The sequence below is a fragment of the Cryptomeria japonica genome, chromosome 2, assembly GCF_030272615.1.
Source record: "Cryptomeria japonica chromosome 2, Sugi_1.0, whole genome shotgun sequence".
Lineage (NCBI taxonomy): Eukaryota > Viridiplantae > Streptophyta > Pinopsida > Cupressales > Cupressaceae > Cryptomeria > Cryptomeria japonica.
In genome coordinates, this window is record NC_081406.1 from 527,280,656 (window position 1) to 527,301,190 (window position 20,535).

The 20,535-nt window shown below is 33.4% G+C and overlaps 1 protein-coding gene across 1 annotated transcript; it reads right to left on the reverse strand.

Moving 5' to 3' along the window:
• Positions 1-1,008: 1,008 nt before the first annotated feature.
• On the reverse strand, positions 1,009-13,089 carry LOC131052189 (uncharacterized). The gene is made up of 11 exons (XM_057986807.2): positions 12,824-13,089; positions 12,476-12,747; positions 12,181-12,392; positions 11,380-11,647; positions 10,397-10,690; positions 10,065-10,168; positions 3,748-3,851; positions 3,400-3,671; positions 3,105-3,316; positions 2,247-2,514; positions 1,009-1,511 (listed from the first exon to the last, which is right to left on the reverse strand). The coding sequence occupies exons 1-11, from the start codon at positions 12,858-12,860 to the stop codon at positions 1,215-1,217; spliced, it is 2,340 nt and encodes a 779-aa protein (XP_057842790.2). The 5' UTR covers positions 12,861-13,089; the 3' UTR covers positions 1,009-1,214.
• Positions 13,090-20,535: the final 7,446 nt, after the last annotated feature.

The following is a 20,535-nucleotide window of genomic DNA, read 5'->3' on the forward strand; positions in this document are numbered from 1 at the left end:
AAACTGCAATGAGTTGGTTGCCATCTTTAAAAAGCCTGCAATGAGTTGGTAAAATGATTGTTTTCGTGTTCCAATCTGTATTGACTGTCCTTCAAGTAAGATGGCGATTCGATGAAGTGAAAGACTATGTTGCCATCAATGCGATGGGCCCCTCTAATACTTATAATATATTTTTTCATTTAAATTTAAGCACATGATATTGCAGATAATGTATCAATGAAAACAAGGCAAAAGCGCGTGAAAAAAGTAGGGTTTAAAAAATTCCTCTATGACAGATTGGACAGATTGGACAGATTCATGGGGTGCAATCAACATTAAATTACAATTAGTGAGCCAGAACTTCATCGTTACATACATACTTCTGTAAACTTTCACGTACAGCTAGCGAGTCAGGAAAATCAACGGACAGAATTTGTTCAATCGTCTTGCATTACTTGTAAAGAATTCTGAGATTGATTTGCAAAAGTTAGCAGGTGCATTCTATAGTAAGAGACGCCTTCGTAACCACATGTTTGATATTGACAATAATTAGAATTGTTTTGATATTGACAATAATTAGAATTGTTTGTTTGGGATTTGAGTAGAGATTTAAGTATTTTTAAATGGTTGATTATAATGTTTTTATGGATTTTTTTTAATTTCTGTCAGTGAATTCACATGTTGATTTTGTTGGTTAAGATTTGGAAGATACTTTGTATTGATTGATTGCCTGCTTTTATTGTCAGATCTTATTATTTATAAAATCTGCACGTTCAGAAAAAATGGGAAAACACAAGACCACTCCCATGTCCATACAAAATCAAACATACAGTAATAAACACAAATAATCTCAAAGTGCGTGTAACACATGTGACTTGAATGCCCCACAGTCTTTATCTAATTTCTCAGCTTTATAAAGTGGAGACAGAAAGCATTTGGAAGTTGTTGATTTCATACCTATCAGTATTTTTGTGTTGGTCCCATTTGATGATATAAATACAAACATTACATTAAATACTCATTATAACATGCAACACCATCTTTAGAAAAACAAGTGGAAATGCCTTGTCCATAAGATTTAGAGGATTTTGAACCCAAAAAACAATACAATAATAAAAGTTTGCATTGAGAATTTGGAGATATCACATGGGAGGGGACAGTACTTATTGAGTTGCTGTAACAGCTTTTATGGTGAATGACAGTGAAATTATTTAGCCATAATGAGAATGATATGGTTATGATCCTCCACACAAGGCAGTGAGAATGGCATCAGCATAATGTGGGATAAGATAGTACAAATGGCCAACTTCATGAAGCTCATGGTAGTGAATGGAAGGAAGCCTAGAACAGATGTAGCGCTGTAATGTAACAGGAACCAATGCATCCTCATCACCTTGCCAGACATGAACTGGTAGATTGTTTACTCCATCTATCTTCAAGTCCATGGGATCAAATTCCCACTTACCAAACATCACCATTAATTCTCTGTGCAAAGATTTAAACACACCTTGCTGTACTATGGCTGATAATCTCTGCATGCACCATCAAACACAAATCATTACAAGTTCTGACAGTTAGCTAGTACTCAGCAGTCAGTATGCACCATCAAACACAAATCATTACAAGTTCTGACTGTTAGCTAGTACACTCTTGTTGTACTAGGGTTTGGAGGGTCGCATATAAATAACACATTTTAAGTTTTGATTTGTTCAGATGGTTCATTTGAAATCATATGTACTTTTTCAATAGAATGGAATCATATAAAACTAGTCAGTTTAAAATGTACTGTTTACGCTGAATTGAAATGAAAAATCAATTTGATCTGATTAGGTGGTTGATCTGAAATTGCACGTGGAAGCTTAAAACTGTTTAAGTGGGCCTGGAATGAAAGGTCAATTGATTTTTTTAGGTGATTCATTTGAAATCACATGTGCTTTTTCAAGTGCACTGTTTAAGTGGGCCTGGAATGAAAGGTCAATTTGATTTTTTTTAGATGGTTCATTTGAAATCACATGTGCTTTTTCAGTGGGATCCATCCATTAATGTGATTTAACATGAACCAAGTAAATAAGACAAAGCTTAAACTGTACTGTTTGAGCAAAACTGGAATGAAAGGTCAATTTGATTAGTTTAGGTGGTTCATCTGAAACTACACATACTCTTTCAATAAGATTCATTTACTAATATGATTTAAAATGAATCACCTAAATATGTCAAAACTTAAAATATACTATTTTAACGAAACTGAAATGAAAGACAAATCCTACTTGAATAGAATTTGGGTCGGCTGCAGCTTTACTACGCATATCATTGTCTTGCTTATTTACAGATTTCCAGTTTCCTTTTATAGCAGTTGAAGAAGGAAACCAGTTCTGTGTCATCCACCAATATGTTAGCCATGGTGCATAGTACAAAACTCGCAGAGCCCACTGGTCCTCTATTGCTTGCTGTCGATAAGCTTCCCCTGATACTTTTGCAGGAAAGCCACTCCATCTATAATTTATAACAGGGGATACCAGTGTAGCACCTTGGATCCTGTGTTTTGGGCATATTCATAGCAAATATCAATATAATAATATGATTATATGGAGTGAAAATGAAGATTTTTTTATTAAAGAAATAAAAAAAATTTCAGATCCCATTTCATTATCTATCATCTGTAATGTTTCTAAAAATTTTATAAAGAAAAATACGATTTATTAAAAAGATATTGAAGATATTGAAGAAAAATATCTTTGTAAGAATATGTTGACATTACATAAAATCAATAAAAAAATTTAAATAAGATCAAAAGAATAATCTTATGAAGATTATGATACTTCCTATAAAATGGAAATAGGTTTACCTGACCCTATTCAAATAGACATATGTGAAATAAACAGTATTACTGTCACAATCAGAGTTAAGGATTTTCAGTTCAATATGGCTAAAAATAACTTATTTAATGCAATATGTTACTGTTTCAAACAAGAAGCAATTTTTCTTATATCTCTTGAATATTTTGACATATGAACATTATTCTTCATCAGATCACATTCCATCATCTATTGTCAAAATAAATAAGAAAAAACTAAAATTAAAAAACGATAAACAGACCAAATACACCATTACCATGCATCGTTTACCTGTGGGGTATATATTTGAGGCAACTCCATACAGAGTGTCCCCCAATGGAGATGCCCATGATGTAAAACCTGGGACCCAGTTCAAGTTGATCCGCAAGTTCTTCAATATCAAAAGCTACACTTCTTACTGAGCGCTGCGGGTGAGGATCACTCTCACCATATCCAGCCCTATCAAAGCTCACAAAATACACTCCCCACTTCTCCACAACTTCCTAAGCAATAAGAATGAATTCATACTAATTTAGTGTCTATCTCTTACCTAAACCATACAAAGTATGTTAGAACACAAACACACCTTAGATGCAGGCAACACAAAGTCTCTAGTGCCCATAAAACCATGAGCTAAAACTATCTTGTATTTGGCCTTATGTTTAGGGACTCCACTTTCCTTGTAGGCCAGGAATCGGCCATCTTTGAGGCGAATGCGAGGGGCAGTGATGGGAGGGCCAGAGGGGGAGCCACAAACATTTGGAGCAGGTGGTCGTATGGCTTTATATGCCCACAAGGCTGAACCACCCATCACCACTGCAGTTGAAACCACCAAATTTCTAAACAGGCTGCCTTCTCCTGCAAATTTTCAGATTTAATATTCATTCTTTAGAGAAAGACCACTCTAGTGTTAGAATAATGCAATCAAACTCACCTTCAATGGACTCTAAATTAACTTGTGAGCTTCCCATCTTTACTGAAAAATGGATCTTGGTGATGAAACTACTCTGCTCCGGTCTATATAATATATAATTTTCACTTGATTGTTAGGCTCAACTTTCCACTCCTCTGTCGGTGAAAATAATGGCAAGCAATCATCAAGTTGCATGAAAACCTTTTCATATGATGTAATGAATACATTTTGTTAAATTTTGTATTAATAAAAGAGAATTACCTTAAGAATAAGGTTTAGATTATAAGGTTTAGATTATAGTTAGTTAGTTGGATAGGTGAGAAGTAAATTCTTAATTAATGGTTTTATTGGATAGGTGAGAAGTACATTCTTAATTAATGGTTTTGTAAAGTCAATCTATAGAATGTAATAAATGTAGAATATTTTTATTTTTGTTATTATTTGTTATGTAGATTTTCAATATTGTTCTACATTGGTATTAGAATAATAATAACTTTTTGGGATGAGAATAGTGAAATGAGGGCCTCACTTCTTGTGAGTGGGAGAAGGTAGTTGTATATGAGGAGAAATTTGTAGCATGTGTTAATGTTTTAGGGCATGTGGAAAATAGAGGAAAATTAGCATTGAAACATGGAGGTATGGAAAAGAACAATATACATTTTCATTTGGTGAAGGAATTTTAAAACTGCAACTGATTTCATTTATTTATTTCATCAAAATCAAGGCATGCGCTAGTGGCCTTTTGTTGTTAGGAAATTTAATATCAGTTTTTGCTAAATAAAATTGGAGCGATAAGTGATTAGATTGATTTTATTTAAAATATAGAGAAAGCATATGTTATTCCAAAGTTTGGAGGTCATGAATTTCATACATGTCAAGTTAAAGTGCAATTGATTTTGATAAAAAAAGATCTTTGGGATATTGTTAATGGAACTATTAAAAAACCACAAGATGCAAATGAAACATTAAAATGGGCAATGAAAAATCGTAGAACTATAGTAATGATTGGTCTTGGGCTATGATGTGTATTTACATCATATTGATTTGAAAAAAGAACAAAAAAAAACTCTAACCAAATATGAGAAGGCCTTAATTCTTTATTTGGTTCACATGCTCCAAGTGCTAAAATGGGAATGAAGCAAATACTTCTTAGTTTGAAAATGAAAGAGGGTGATAGTATTGTTCAACATATTTGTACATTTTGTTCTCTTCTTAATCAACTTGCTAAAATAAAATATACAATTGATGATGATGATGCCAAAGCCATTTTATTAAATTGTATGCCTTCAAGTTTCAACAACATTGTGTTTACTTTAAATAAATAGAATTTGAGTAAAGCTAACACAGGTTGCTCAGTCACCTTCCATTTCAACAGTTTAAAACTTTTGTTTGCTCCAGTGGTCCACTTGAATTCCTTCCGATCTCCCCTCATGGTCTCAGTCACAGGGTTGCAAATTGAACTGAAATTTTTGATGAACTTCTGGTAGAAACTAGCCAATCCATGAAATGATCTTACCTCTCCAATGTTTTCTAGTGTAGGTCACTCAACAATTGCTTTTACTTTCTCAAGGTCCATCTTCAAACCATCCTCATATATCACAAATCCCAAATAGACTAATTCCTCCCTCATGAAAGTACACTTGTTAAGATTTATCAGCAACTTTTCTTCCCTCAACCTCTACAAAACTTGTCTCAAATGCAACAAATGCTCCTCTTTTGTCTTACTGGAAATCAGAATGTCATCCAAATATACAATAACAAACTTACCTAAGAATTTATTCAATACCTCATTCATCAGCCTCATGAAAGTACTCAATGCATTAGTTAACCCAAAAGGCATCACCAACCTTTCATATAGTCCTTCATTTGTCTTGAATGTTGTCTTCCACTCATCTCTTTATCTGATCCTGATTTGATGATATCCACTCTTCAAGTCTATCTTTGTAAAGTATTTGGCTCCGCTCAAACAGTCCATTATGTCATACATCCTAGCCAAGAGAAATCGATATTTCACTATGATCTTGTTTATTGCTCTAGAATCGGTGCACATCCTCCACTCTCCATTCTTCTTAGGTGCTAATACTATTGGTACTGCACAAGGGATCAAACTTTCTCTGATCAAAACTTTCTTCAACAACTCCTGCACTTGTCTATTCATCTCTTCATTCTTTGTATGTGTCATCCGGTGTGCAACTTTGTTAGGCAAACTAGCTCCAGGAACCAGGTCCATGCAATGACTGATACTTCTCACAAGTGGCAATCCATCAGGCACATTATCTGAAAGGATGTCTTCATATTCTATTAGCAAATCTTTTATCTCTTCTGATTGTTCTTCTTCATGCTCTGGATTGTCAGTCTTCTTAGGAACTAAGGCAAAACACACATTCTCATGTCTCAATCCATCCAGGAATTTCCTTCCATCCACCAAACAGATTCTAACATTCGTACAAACTTCACTCTTCAAAGGTTCCTCCAAGGGAAACAAGGTTTGCTTCATCCCATTGGCCACAATAGTGTATGTATTTTTCCTCCCATCATGTATTGCCTGTCTATCAAATTGCCAAGGTCTACCCAACAAAAGATGGCAAATATCCATAGGCATAAGACTTCATCATGATAATTCCAAATTTTTAATTTCACCAAACATTGCTCACTTACTAACAACTTATGTTCATCTTGAATCCATGCTATCTGATAAGGCTTAGGGTGTTTCAATCTTTCCAAATTCAACTTATTCACCATCTCTTCTGAAACAAGATTATCTGCACTACCACTATCAATAACAACTTTACAACACTTACCAGATACCTTACATCTGGTCTTGAACAAATTATTCCTCTGCAAGGGCTCTTTATCTCTCACGGTATGACAAAAAGCTCTCCTCATCATCAACAGTTCTCCATCTTCTAGTTTATTATCTGATCCGGTGGGGTTTTCTTCCAACACTGTTGTTCTTCCGGTATTCTCTTTCTTCTTACACTCGAAAGCACGGTGTCCTTCTCCTCCACACTTATAGAAAGTTCCTCTAAACACTCTCATGTCTTGTCTTCTGTCATCTCTTCCAAAATTCTCATTCTAGTAACCATCCGGTTCTCTCCTTCGGTAGAAATTTCTATTATCTTTTCGGTATGAATTACCTTCTTTGCTCACTTCTTTGTCCTTGTTCTGATCCATACAGGTTTCTCTACCTCTGGTATATCCTCTTCCTCCGAAAAACCTTCCACCTCTGCCTCTCTGCCTCTTCTCATGTCTTTTGTTTAGCTTCTCTTATGCCTTTAGGGCATACTAGTAAGCCTCTTCAACACTCTATAATTTGATCAAACTGATTTCATCTTGTATAAGCACCTGCAATCCATTCAAATATCTTGCAACTTGTTCAACTTCATCATCAACATGTTTGGATCTAATATTCAACTTGTAAAATGCTTCGGTATATTCCTTCACACTAGATTCCTTCTATTTCAAATTCTGCAATTTCCGGAACAAATTCACTTGATAATCAGCTGGCATAAATTTTGATTTCAACTTAGCAACCATCTGATCCCATGTCTTGATCTTTTCTTTACCTCTTCTCTGTCTGTCAACCTGCCAATACTCCCACCAAAGAGATGCATGACCTTTCAACTGGGTACAAGCATATTTCCCCTTCCTTTCTTCTGCAGTATTTTCAAAATCAAAATACTTCTCCATCTTCGAGATCCAATCCATCAATTCATCCAAATCCAACTTCCCATCATATTCTGATGGGGTAAAATGAGGTTTAGTATTCGCCCTACTCAAAACCCTCAAAAACCTTTCCTCATCTGGATCAACCACCGGTGGGTTTACTTGTTCTTTCGAGGCTTCTTCTCCTTCATCTTCACTTACATCTTCAATGTGTCGGCCTCTTCTCTAGGTTGTCTCCACGGCTTCCAACCAGGATGTTATTCCTCGCAACATTTCCATCACAACAGGGTCTGCATTCCCACGCGCTCCACCATTCCTAGTTCCTCTTCATGCCATCTTTACGCCAATCCCCTGCAGCTGTAGGTTGGATCCACATTCTACCACCCTACAACAAAATTCTCAGGACAACGCAATCTCCGGAATGAAAGCTCACTCTGATACCACTTGAAGTAGTCATCGGCTAGGAGGGACCTCATAGATATCAATCCAGACCGTTCAGCAAGAGTAAACACACCAGAAACATAGGGACATGATGGAGGCAATGCAGAACAGATTAAATTATATCATGAAAACTAATTACAACCAACCGGTAACAACCGGGTTATAGTAACTGGCTCACTGGCTTGCTAAAACATGCTCAAAATACAGAGCAGGTCACAACCGGGACCTCAAATCTTAAGATCTATCTTCTATGCTCAGTCTTACTTCTTCGATTCCATTCTAATGCTCTATTACAATGATTTATACGATCCAAGGGGATCCAGTTGGCCCAAAAAGGGATCAAAACCCGAAGAACAAGACCTAACGTGTAAAACCAACAAGGTCGGCCTCCGTCAAAGAAACTCCTCCGGAAAATCCAAAGGATGAAGTGTAGATCACAGGGAAAGGTCGACCACATGCTAAGGAACATCAGAATAAATGCTCAGGGCTCCGCAAGCTACAAAAGGGATATGCTAGATCACCAATGCAAATAGGTCCAAGCAACCGATAGCGATAACTTGCTAGAAAAAGATCCAAATGCTCCACGGTTTGGGAATAAGGAAGATGATCAAGTTTTCAAGAAAAATCCAACTCCATAGGTTCTAGTGAGCCAAATCTGGGGCGCACAGAAAGAAATGCTGAAACTGCAAACAAAAAGCAAAACATAAAGGAAATATTTTTGGTTGATGCAAGATTGCTATGAACCGGGGATGCTCTTGCATCAAGGATTTACTTCCAACAGGGGCAAGAAGTATCAAGTTGTTGCACCAGCTTTTGCAGTGAATGACAGTGAAATTATTTCTAAGCCATAGTCACAATGATATGATTGCGAGTCTAGGCTGATCCTCCACACAAGACAGTGATGATAAAATTGCCAGCTTCAAGAACCACATGGTAGTGATTGGAATGAAGCCTTGAGCAGATGTAACAAATTGTAATGTAATAGGAACCATTGCATCCTCATCACCTTGCCAGACATGAACTGATATATTATTTCCTCCTTTCAAATTTAAGTCCATGGGATCAAATTCCCACTTACCAAACATCACCATTAATTCTCTATGCAAAGATTCAAACGCATCTTGCTGTACTATGGCTGATAATATTTGCATGCACCATCTAACACAAATGATTATAAGTTATGATGGTTAGCTAGCTTTACTTAAAGACAATCTCATGAGGAATGGAGGGTCGGGGGAAGCTTATCAATAGTTGATTTAATTAATTTTGTGTATCTACTGATTTTAAATGGTACATTAGATTTTGACGTTGTTTTTTGTTGTCTCCACATACAACTTAACTATTTATAGCTATTGTTTTGGCTTTTGGGTAGTAAAGATACATATAGTAGGATCCATTATGTGTGCAAGGTTCAAAAAATACACATTTGAAAGTGTTTCCTAATGCCTACTTAAGGATGTCCCAAAAACCGTGCACTTAAAATTACAAATACTTACGCACAAATGTCCCAATAGATGTGCACTATGGGTACTAATAAAGGTGTATATATAGGTCAATTATGGTCCAAAGATGCTAAAAAATGGTTGGCTATTAGTACATGTGAAATTTATTAATAAACTTTTAGTTTTTTTTTGGTTTAGGGGAGAGGACCCAGTAGCTGTGCACCCTAACTTTGCGCTTCTCAAAATCTTACGTGAAAATTTCAAATCACTCCCAATTTTTTACAGCAGCTAACTTGGCAAGTCCCCTACTTATAACTAAGGTTTCAGGGCCACATCATCAAATATGGTGCCACATCAACATGTTTTTTGCCAAAGTGTCCAAAACAACCAAAAAAAAAAGTGAGACCGATAGGCATGCAAAAGGGGCCCCAATACTTGTGCAGTTGATGTGGCATCACATGTTTGGTTATTTTTCACAACAAATGGTATATTTCATTCAATTATTGGTACTTATCATCAACAATAACAACTTTAAAGTCACAACTATTGGTGCAATGTTGTACAAAAGTTAGACATTAAATCAACAAGTATGAGGGTATTAAATCAACAACTTCTATTACAAGAATTGGAACGCACTCAACTACTAGATCCTTTTCCCTGTAATTAAGAGGTTGGATGTGAAAAAAATAAATGATTATGAGAACATGAATGAAAACTGATACTCTTCCCTACATTATTATCACCTCATTCCATAAATAGCATCATTATGTTCAAACTTAGACTTCATACAAACTTAGACTTAATACAACTTCACATTTCAAGCCATTTAGAAGCTCTTCCGAACTGTATCTGCTGAAAGAGTGAATACAATATACCAAACTAAACTTCTGTGGCTGAAAGAGAACAAACATAAAATATTATATTTTAAATCACCCACAAAGTCTGAGAATTCCCAAAAAGATCACTGCCTTCAATGCTTGCTGAGACATGACTACTGATGGAGCTGAGATTAACTTCCAACAGGGGCAAGAATCATTGAGTTGCTGTACCAGCTTTTGCAGTGAATGACACTGAAATTATTTCTAAGCCATAGTCAGAATGATATGATTGTGGATCTAGGCTGATCCTCCACACAAGGCAGTGAGAATGGCATCAGCATAATGTGGGATGAGATAATACAAATGGCCAGCTTCATGAAGCTCATGGTAGTGAATGGAAGGAAGCCTTGAGCAGATGTAGCGCTGTAATGTAACAGGAACCACTGCGTCCTCATCACCTTGCCAGACATGAACTGCTAGATTCTTTCCTCCATCCAACTTTAAGTCCATGGGATCAAATTCCCACTTACCAAACATCACCATCAATTCTCGATGAAAAGATTCAAACACACCTTGCTGTACTACGGCTGATAATCTCTGCATGCACCATCAAACAAAAAATTGTTTATATATTAGGACTGTTAAAGCTATATTTACAAAAAAGACAATAAGGAATGGAAGATTGTCTGTAGATAACACATTTTAAGTTTTGATTTGTATAAGTGATTTATGTGAAATAGCATATGTTTTTTTTTTGAGGATGGATCATATAAACAAGTCAAAGCTTATTTTTAGTTTTGATTTGGTTAGGTGGTTCATGTGAATCACATGTGCTTTTTCTATAGGATGGGACCACATAAACAAGTCAAAGCTTAAACTATATTGTTTAAGCAAAACTGAAATGAGAGATCAATATGATTGATTAGGTGGTTCATCTGAAATCACACGTGGACGCGTCTATTCTGGCTCCAAAAAGACAGTATGGATTGACTAACACGCGTGTTAGTTGAGCGTTTTACACCGTCGATTTTGCAGTTAATGGTTGTGATTGACTAACCTGTCACTAAGACGCTGTACGACAAGTCTGTTTTGGAACTAGAATAGCCACGGCCCCATCTATTAATGTGATTCAACATGTACCCTATAAACAAGACAAAGCTTAAAGTGTATGACAGGTCAATTTGATTTGTTTAAGTGGTTTATCTGAAATGACACATATTTTTTCAATAAAACCATTTATTAATATAATTTAAAATAAATCTTAAAAAATAAAAGGCAAATCATACTCGAATAGAATTTGGATCGGCTGCAGCTTTACTACGCATATCATTGTCCTGCTTATTTACAGATTTCCAGTTTCCTTTAATAGCAGTTGAAGAAGGAAACCAGTTCTGTGTCATCCACCAATATGTGAGCCATGGTGTGTAATACAAAACTCGCAGCGCCCACTGGTCCTCTGTGGGTTGCTGACGATAAGCTTCTCTTGATAGTTCCGCAGGAAAGCCACTCCATCTATAATTTATAACAGGGCATACCAGTGTAGCACCTTGGATCCTGTGTTTTGGGCATATTCATAGCAAATATCAATATAATTATGTGTATATAGAGTGAGTAATGAACAATAGTTTAGTTAAAAGATTGAAATAGGAAAAAAACAAAACTAATAAATAAAAACAAAAGAACAATCTTATGAAGAATATGAAACAGATTTACTCAGACTGACAAATTTTCAGCTCATGGAAGGCCATATAGGCTCCCTAGTGGATAGAAAAATAACCTATTTAAAACAATATGTAGTAATAATTTTCTTTCATTAATTCTGTATGTGTTTCTGTCAAAGCTGTGCAGGAAGAAAGTTCTGTCTTAATGCAAATGAATAGAAAAATTTATTATATATTTGAGTTCTTACATTTTTTTCAAGGTTTCTGAACTAGACAATGCGTATTTTTTTCATCAAAAGAGTAAAAACGTTTTCCACCACACTGTATGATACACATTATCAATATGACAAAGAAAAAGAAAAGAATTGAAAGATGATAAACCATCTGATTTGAAACCAACTAAAACTATTACCATGCATTGTTTACCTCTGGGGTATATATTTGAGGCAACTCCATACAGAGTATCCCCCAATGGAGATGCCCATGATGTAAAACCTGGGACCCAATTCCAGTTGATCTGCAAGCTCTTCAATATCAAAAGCTACACTTCTTACTGAGCGCTGTGGGTGAGGATCACTCTCACCATATCCAGCCCTATCAAAGCTCACAAAATACACTCCCCACTTCTCCACAACCTCCTAAGCAATAAGAATGAATTCATACTAATTTAGTGTCTATCTCTTACCTAAACCATACAAAGTATGTTAGAACACAAACACACCTTAGATGCAGGCAACACAAAGTCTCTAGTGCCCATAAAACCATGAGCTAAAACTATCTTGTATTTGGCCTTATGTTTAGGGACTCCACTTTCCTTGTAGGCCAGGAATCGGCCATCTTTGAGGCTAATGCGAGGGGCAGTGATGGGAGGGCCAGAGGGGGAGCCACAAACATTTGGAGCAGGTGGTCGTAAGGCTTTATATGCCCACAAGGCTGAACCACCCATCACCACTGCAGTTGAAACCACCAAATTTCTAAACAAGCTGCCTTCTCCTGCAAATTTTCAGATTTAATATTCACTCTCTAGAGAAAGACTACTCTAGTGTTACAATAATGTAATCAAACTCACCTTCAATGGACTCTAAATTAACTTGTGAGCTTCCCATCTTTACAGCAAAATAAAACTTGATGAAGAGACTCTTCTGCTCCAGTCTATATACTACATAAAACTCACGTGATTGACCAAACTGAGCTCTGATTGTTAGGTTCTAACGTTCCATTCCTTCCATGAAAAAATTGCAAGCAATCTTCACATGACATTTTATTTTAACGTTTTTTTTTAGTAAGGAAACATGTTTTATCTGAAGGTTTAAATTCATGAACAAAATGAATCAACCCACGAGCTCAATAGTCAATAGGGTTTTGAACAGTAAATCACTAGCATAAATGCCAACAACATTGAAGTGAAGGTTTAAACTCATGAACATAATGGATCAACCCACAAACTCAATAGCCAATAGGGTTTTGAGTATTAAATCATTAGCATGAATGCCGACAACTTTAATGTGAAGGTTCAAACCCATGAGCACAATAGATCAACAATGTCTGCAATCACAAACTTACTACATGGATAAATGAGATAATTTTATACTTGGTTCATGTTGTAGTTCAGATGGTTACATTTGATCTCTTAAATAGTAGGATATATTCTAGTTGGATTTGTATTTTAGCTCAACTATATGTAGGATCTTGATCGTCCTTGTCATAATCAATTGTAAAAAATGTAGATTGTCATGTAGACCAATAATGATATGTCATTATCTTATTTGAAGCCATGTTGATTAAAAAGTGTATATGTACCATTACTTAATTAATTTTTTTTATCATCCATTAAAGTACAAATAATAAAGGAATTTAATCAAATGTGGCTACCTAATTCGTCCTTCATCAATTTATTCTTTTCTTCCAGATTAATTAAATAATCTTGATTATTCAATTGACTTCTTCACATCTTCCTATAGTCCACACTAATTAGATAATTTCATTATTTAACTAGCTAATTATTCCTCTACAATTAAATAAATGATTTTATTTTATTTTATTGTTTTATTTTTTATATTTATCTCCTCTAAAAATAAATAAAATCAATATTTCTTATTTATTTTCATCATGCACATGAATTCAATAATTTTAATTATTTAATTCTATTAATTATCCTTCATGCAACCCCATCTCATTAATTCACTAATTGTCACTTTAGTCAACTCATAGTCAAATCCACTTAAATCCTTCATAGAGTCACTTCACTCATCCATGCAACCACATAATTGTTGGCATTTTGGCATTAAGTTGTCATTGATGTCAACCGATTTGGCAAGGTCACCGGTAAGAAAGGAGTGACCGGTATGATGACAATTCACATGAGAGTGAGCAGACAGGATGAATGCTTATCGGTAAGGCATAAATCGGGATGAAGACTATTTGTATATTAACATGTTGAGTAACAACCGGTAGAACAATACACCAGTCTGGAGGTTGGCTGCCTATTTTTTGATGAAGAGGCAGAATGTTAAAGTTTGAGCATAGTACATATCACGGGTGATGAGCAATCTTTATATAATGCCTCAACTTTATACGATGGTGACAAAAATGATTGATAGAAGTTCAATTCATGTCATGTATTCACATGTTAACTTTTGGTGATATTTTTGTATTAATCCCATGTTAAACACAAAGACAAACATTACCTTGAATTTGAGTCATTAGATTTCCACAATCCATAACATGATAGATAGTTATTGTGCTTCTGGATTCAATTGTGTGAGTTTATTTTGGCATCAACGTTTCAGATAACACTCCATGATCCGTCATTAGGATGAGAGAGTTGCATCTTCTATCTTTATGCAGCTCTCTCATCCTGATGATGGATCATGGAGTGTGATCTGAAACGTTGATGCCAAAATAAACTCACACAGTTGAATCTAGAAGCACAATAGCTATCTATTACCTTGAATGTTGATTCTTGATTCTTGTCAATTGATTGACATGTTGTTTTTTGTGTTCTAATTTTTAACACAAGGACAATCATTACTTGTGATATTTATACTATGTACAATCTTTAGAAAAACAAGTATGTATACATTGTGTATATAATTTGGATGGCTCTTCCTCTCTTATTGATTATCTCTTTTAAATTAAGCATGTAACAATAAAAGTTTGAGTGTAGTAGATATCAAAATGATGGGTAGTCTACATTTAATTCCTTAGTTTTATACAATAGGGGAAGCCTACCAGTAGCTATTATAGCTTACTTCACAGATCCACAAATTCTAAACAGTACATCAATTTTTGACAAAAAAAAATTGTTGCCTCCGCATTCAACTTAACTATTTATACCTATTATTTTGGCTTCTAGGTAGTAATGATAAATGTTGTGAGATCCATTATGTGCGCAAGGGTCAAAAAGTACACATTTTAAAGTGTTGCTTGATACTCACTTACTTGCTAAAAGATGCCTCAATAATTGAGCCCTTAAAATTGCCAACACTTATATATAAATGCCCAGTTGTCGTGCACTATGAGTACCAATAGTGGTCCACAAATGAACCAATTATGGTCTAAAAATGCTAACAAATAGACCTCTATTAGTACATATGAAATTTGTTAATGAGCTATTGATTTTTTCTTTTTAATTTCTTTGAAGTTAATAATTGAAAGATTGAGTATGCCAAAAGTACACTATCTTGATTTGATAGTTTACGGTTCATCCCATAAAGACAAATTTTAGCTAGCCTCAATACTGAAAACATGTACAAATCTTTAGAAGTAAATATGCCCTTTTATAAGATTTAAAGGGCATTGTACATATTACATGAGTGCTGAGCAGCCTTAATATATATGCTTTGTAGAGAGGTGAAATAATTTACTGTACCAATTTTCCCCGTTAAGACTCTCAAATAATTTAGCAATCATCAGAATGATAGAATTGTGAGTAATTTGAAATAAATATGCTTATGAAGTATGACTGTTCGCTAGTTAGCTGCTATCTAAGTGTTGCTTTGACCACTTCTAATAAAACTATTAGTTTTATTAAAGGTATTTAATTATAATCTAAATAAGTTAGCGTAATTAAATGTTTGACGGTCAATGTGATCGTTTTTTCACTTTTAGACTATATATGACAGCTAAAAAAGTTATTAGACTGTACACATTGACATGCTATTTTTTCTTAAGAATGTATATACGACACTTCAAATTATTAATAAATCGTAAAAAATTATAATAGACAATATATATTCTATAGTATTATAATTTAATTATATTTTAAATAAATTAGCATAATTAAATGTTTGATGGTCAATGTGATCGTTTTTTCACTTTTAGACTATATATGACAGCTAAAAAAGTTATTAGACTGTACACATTGACATGCTATTTTTTCTTAAGAATGTATATATGACACTTCAAATTATTAATAAATCGTAAAAAATTATAATAGACAATATATATTCTATAGTATTATAATTTTTAATATTGATATATATCATTTTAGAATGTTTATTATAAAAATATAAATTTATTTAGAATGTTTTGAAATGGTAGAATATAATTGTTTCTAATTTTATAATATTTTGATATGATTTTTTCAAAATAGTATGTATTTTCTTATATGAATTTAGAAACTGAGTCAATTTATTTTTGTAAATATTTTAATACGATTTTTCATAATAGTTCCTAGATTTTTTGGTATGAATTTAGAAACCTATTTCGTAAATTTAAGATTTTTGCATATATTACTAATTTAAGACAATAATTTTCTTTTAAAAAAAGAGTTTATGTTTGCATCATATTTTTGCAAACTAAATTGTAGATAACCACAATTAGAAAATTTAAAATTACTATTGTTTGTTAAGTTGGAGAGAAAATAATATATTGAATACTTTGTTTACAGAATTAGAATTTAATTCCTTTTATAGGTCAATAGTTGTGCTTTTATTTGTTTACACGACACACATCTTGAACAATTTTTTTTTTTACAATTAATTTTTTTTTTTAAATGTCAATTGAAAGGCGTTGCAATGGCAAGACCATCATAGAAAATTCATATGACAGGCAGAGATGGCTCTCAAATTCCAGGCATGGTAGGATATATTCTAATTGGATTTGTGTTTATGGCCTTACAACTCAAATATAGGATCCGAACCATCCTTGTCATAATTAATTGCAAAAATTGTAGATTGTCATGTAGATGAATAATGATATGTCATTACCTTATTTGAAGTCATGTTGATTAAAAATTTAATATGAATCATTATCTAATTAATTTTGTAATTATTTATCTAAGCAGTGAGGATAGAGGAGTTTCGTCAAATGTTTTAGTTGTAATTGCTTTGTTAAACATGCATGCAAAATTTTGAAAAAAAGATGATGCATATGATTTTTTTGAGAAAAGTCCTCAAAGACATCATATTTCATGGATGTTGTGATTGCAATATATGTACATAGGAAAATTTTGGTGAAAAGGCCTTTCAAAATTTGAAGAAAATGTAATTGGCAAGTTTAAACTCAAATTTCACAATCTGGTATGTATTGTCCTTTATCTAGCATGTAAAATTAATTAAATCTGTAAGCCTTACATATAGAATGTGCCTTCTTTGCGATTCATTGGTACATATAATTTGGTGTTTAAAATACATTCTTAAAATATATATCTTTAAAAATAGTGAAACTAAGAAGGAAAAGTAAGAGATATCATCTAAGTGGAAAGGAGTAGGGCTCCAACTAAGTAGAAAATGGTAAGACTCCAACTGAGTAAAATATTTTGAAAATGAATAAAGACGGATAAAGCTCCCTTTAAAATGAGAATTACTATGATCTTGTCTTTCAAAGTATTACTCACAAATAAAATATTAGTGGGGTATATGCACAACCCTCCCCCTCCCACCATCACCTCAAATAATTGTTTGAGCTTAAAGATTGGAAATAATTGGAGATAAGGAGAAAATGATATGATTGTGATAAAAAAAAAAATTAAAATGGTAAACTAAACCATTGTGTGACAAGTACTTAAAACCATAAGTAAGATGTGATCATAAAATTTTATATAATAAGGGAAAACAAGGTGCACCCATGCTACCATCAATGAAAGAAACTAGGTACATGATAGTGATAACCATACATGTTGGATAAGGATAACCATATAGAAACATGCAGAAGTTATATATAGTTCATTTAAGTGATATATGATATAAAGTTAAAAAATATATGATCTTGATAACATGATAAAGATGTAATAATTAAATAATATTATAATGTTAAGAATGATTATAATGACATATAGATAACATAAAAACTAGACATAAGAAACATGAAAAAGAGGAAGCATAGAAACATATAATGTGACAAATAAAATGGGAAAACATAGGTGTTAGAGGAAGGACACGATAATCATAAAGAATATATTTTCAATTGGGGAAGAAAGGCATAAAAGATCATATAGGAGGTGAAATGAAAATAGGATATACACAACAAGCAATTTAAAAATGGACATATTGTAAGGATATATAAAGTAAATGGAATGATAAGTAAGAATGATCATAAATAACATTTCAAATTAAAAAAATTGTGAAAGTATAAATGATGAAAGACACAAGGAGGATGTTACATGAAGAACACAACACATGTTCAAAGCTAAATAGGTTGGAATGGATCACTAAAGGTATTTTGGTGTCACTCAGATGCTAATTAGGAACATGAGAACACCACAACATAAATAGAAAATCATGAAATAAAAAGAAAAGCAAAGTGTGGCAAAGTATAAGAGATATATAGGTAAGGATACTTAATCAATGAATTCATTTCCATCAAGTGTCTAAATTAATTTCTTTTAAATTGTGTCACTATAATCCATACCTCATAGGGACTATCCATGTCATCATGAAATGTTCCCTCATGAAAAGAAGTTCAATGTAAAGATTTCAAATATAGAACATGCTTAGAAAGATTTGTCTTAGATGTTGTTTTATATAGCTTCTTCTTTTTCTACAAGGACGACCTCAATAAGTAGCGCACTATGATACATATAGTCGTCAATAAAATAATATTCATCATGAAATATCATAACATTAGCCTCAACTTGAAATAACTTTTTCCTCTATAAAATCTAATCCTTATGCTTCACTACGATGCCTCTATTTATAGACTATCCATGCATATAATGATAAGCACAAAATTATTTAACCTCATGTGGTCTAGATGTTTACACATCGAGAATCTAAATTAATTAGATGTTTTAACCTCATGTGGTCTATACATTTATACATCAAGCAACTAAATTAATTAGAGGTAAAACAATAAGATTATGTTCCAAAAATTGTTTCAACGACACATTCTCAAATATGGTTGATTTTCTAAAAAAATTATTTATATATATGTACATGATGATCATCATTAAATACAAACTCATTATCTCCATTATCAAAATTTTATAATGATAATAACTCGTGAACTTAAAGGAAGTGTTGGAAATCAAAGCAACCTTGAGTAGGGAGTCTCATAAATAAGACCTAAACTAATATTGCAATAGTTAATTAAAACATTCATAATTAAAAAAACATTATTTAATTATATTAATATACTCTCTTTATAGCTAAATACAACTTATTGCATGATTCTATATTAATTGTGGAACCTTGCTATGTATCTTCTCACACACAATGGATTTCTTAGTAAAAATATTCTCCTAAAAATAGGTCATTTCCCTTTTCCATTCTCCACTTTAATTTTTATAATATCCACCTCCAATCGCTTTCAAAAACCAAAATAAAAATCAAGTGCCAAAAATTAACTACAAATTTAGTCAAAAAAAATGAATTTTACATCATAAAACTATGAGTGGAACAACTATGTAGTGTTAATAATGAAATCACCCCTTCAAGATTTCAAGTGATCAAAAATAGAAAAAACAAAACCACATTGTCAAATGTAATACCAAGAAATAATCTAGCTAAATTGAAATATTTCCATGCAAAAGTTAGGTCAATTGCCACAAACCCAAAGGAATGTGAAACATCATGAAATGTAAGTAATAATCTACTGAATACTATTAGAGTTGATTACTCAACCCCACAGCTACTGAAGACCACCTGCAATCAAAAACCCGACATGAAACAAGAGAGAAGCAAATAGCTATGAAGGCCAAAAGATGATTGATCTAGAAAGATAAATCATATTTATTATCTAATGACTAAATGAATATACAATGTACAATGAGTGCTTATATAGAAAGCACAAAGAAGCCCCAACCTATCATTAGGAGAACTAAAAGAGCTAGCATGAAGAGCTAGATAAATCTAACTACAAGCTAAAAAGCTAACTAGAAGTTCCTCTAAGTGAACTTAAGCCAAAAAAGAATAACTCCTAGTTAAAATGCTCTAACGCCCCCTTAAGTGAAACATAGGGTGAGTAGAAAAACTCTAACATGGCCTCTTAGGCGAGACCCATCTTGCATGTTCCCCTAAGTTGCACTTAAGAAGGGGTGTTGGTGTAAATTATGTCTTATAATTACACTTTACTTAAGTTGACTTGGGATGATACATTCATTGTAGTTTGCATATGAGACACTTAGAGAATTGTGTATCTAGGGAAGATTGTTGTAGGAAAAAATTCACCTTTTGTGGTGTTATCTTGTTATCACATTCCACCTTTGGTGTGTGATCCACCTTTAGTAGAATATTCTGTTATTTCTCCTACCTACCCTTGCATCTCATTGAGCCACATGTCATGATTGTGTGCTCCCTTATACCCTATGGCCTTGCCTTTATAAGCAAGCTCATTTACATT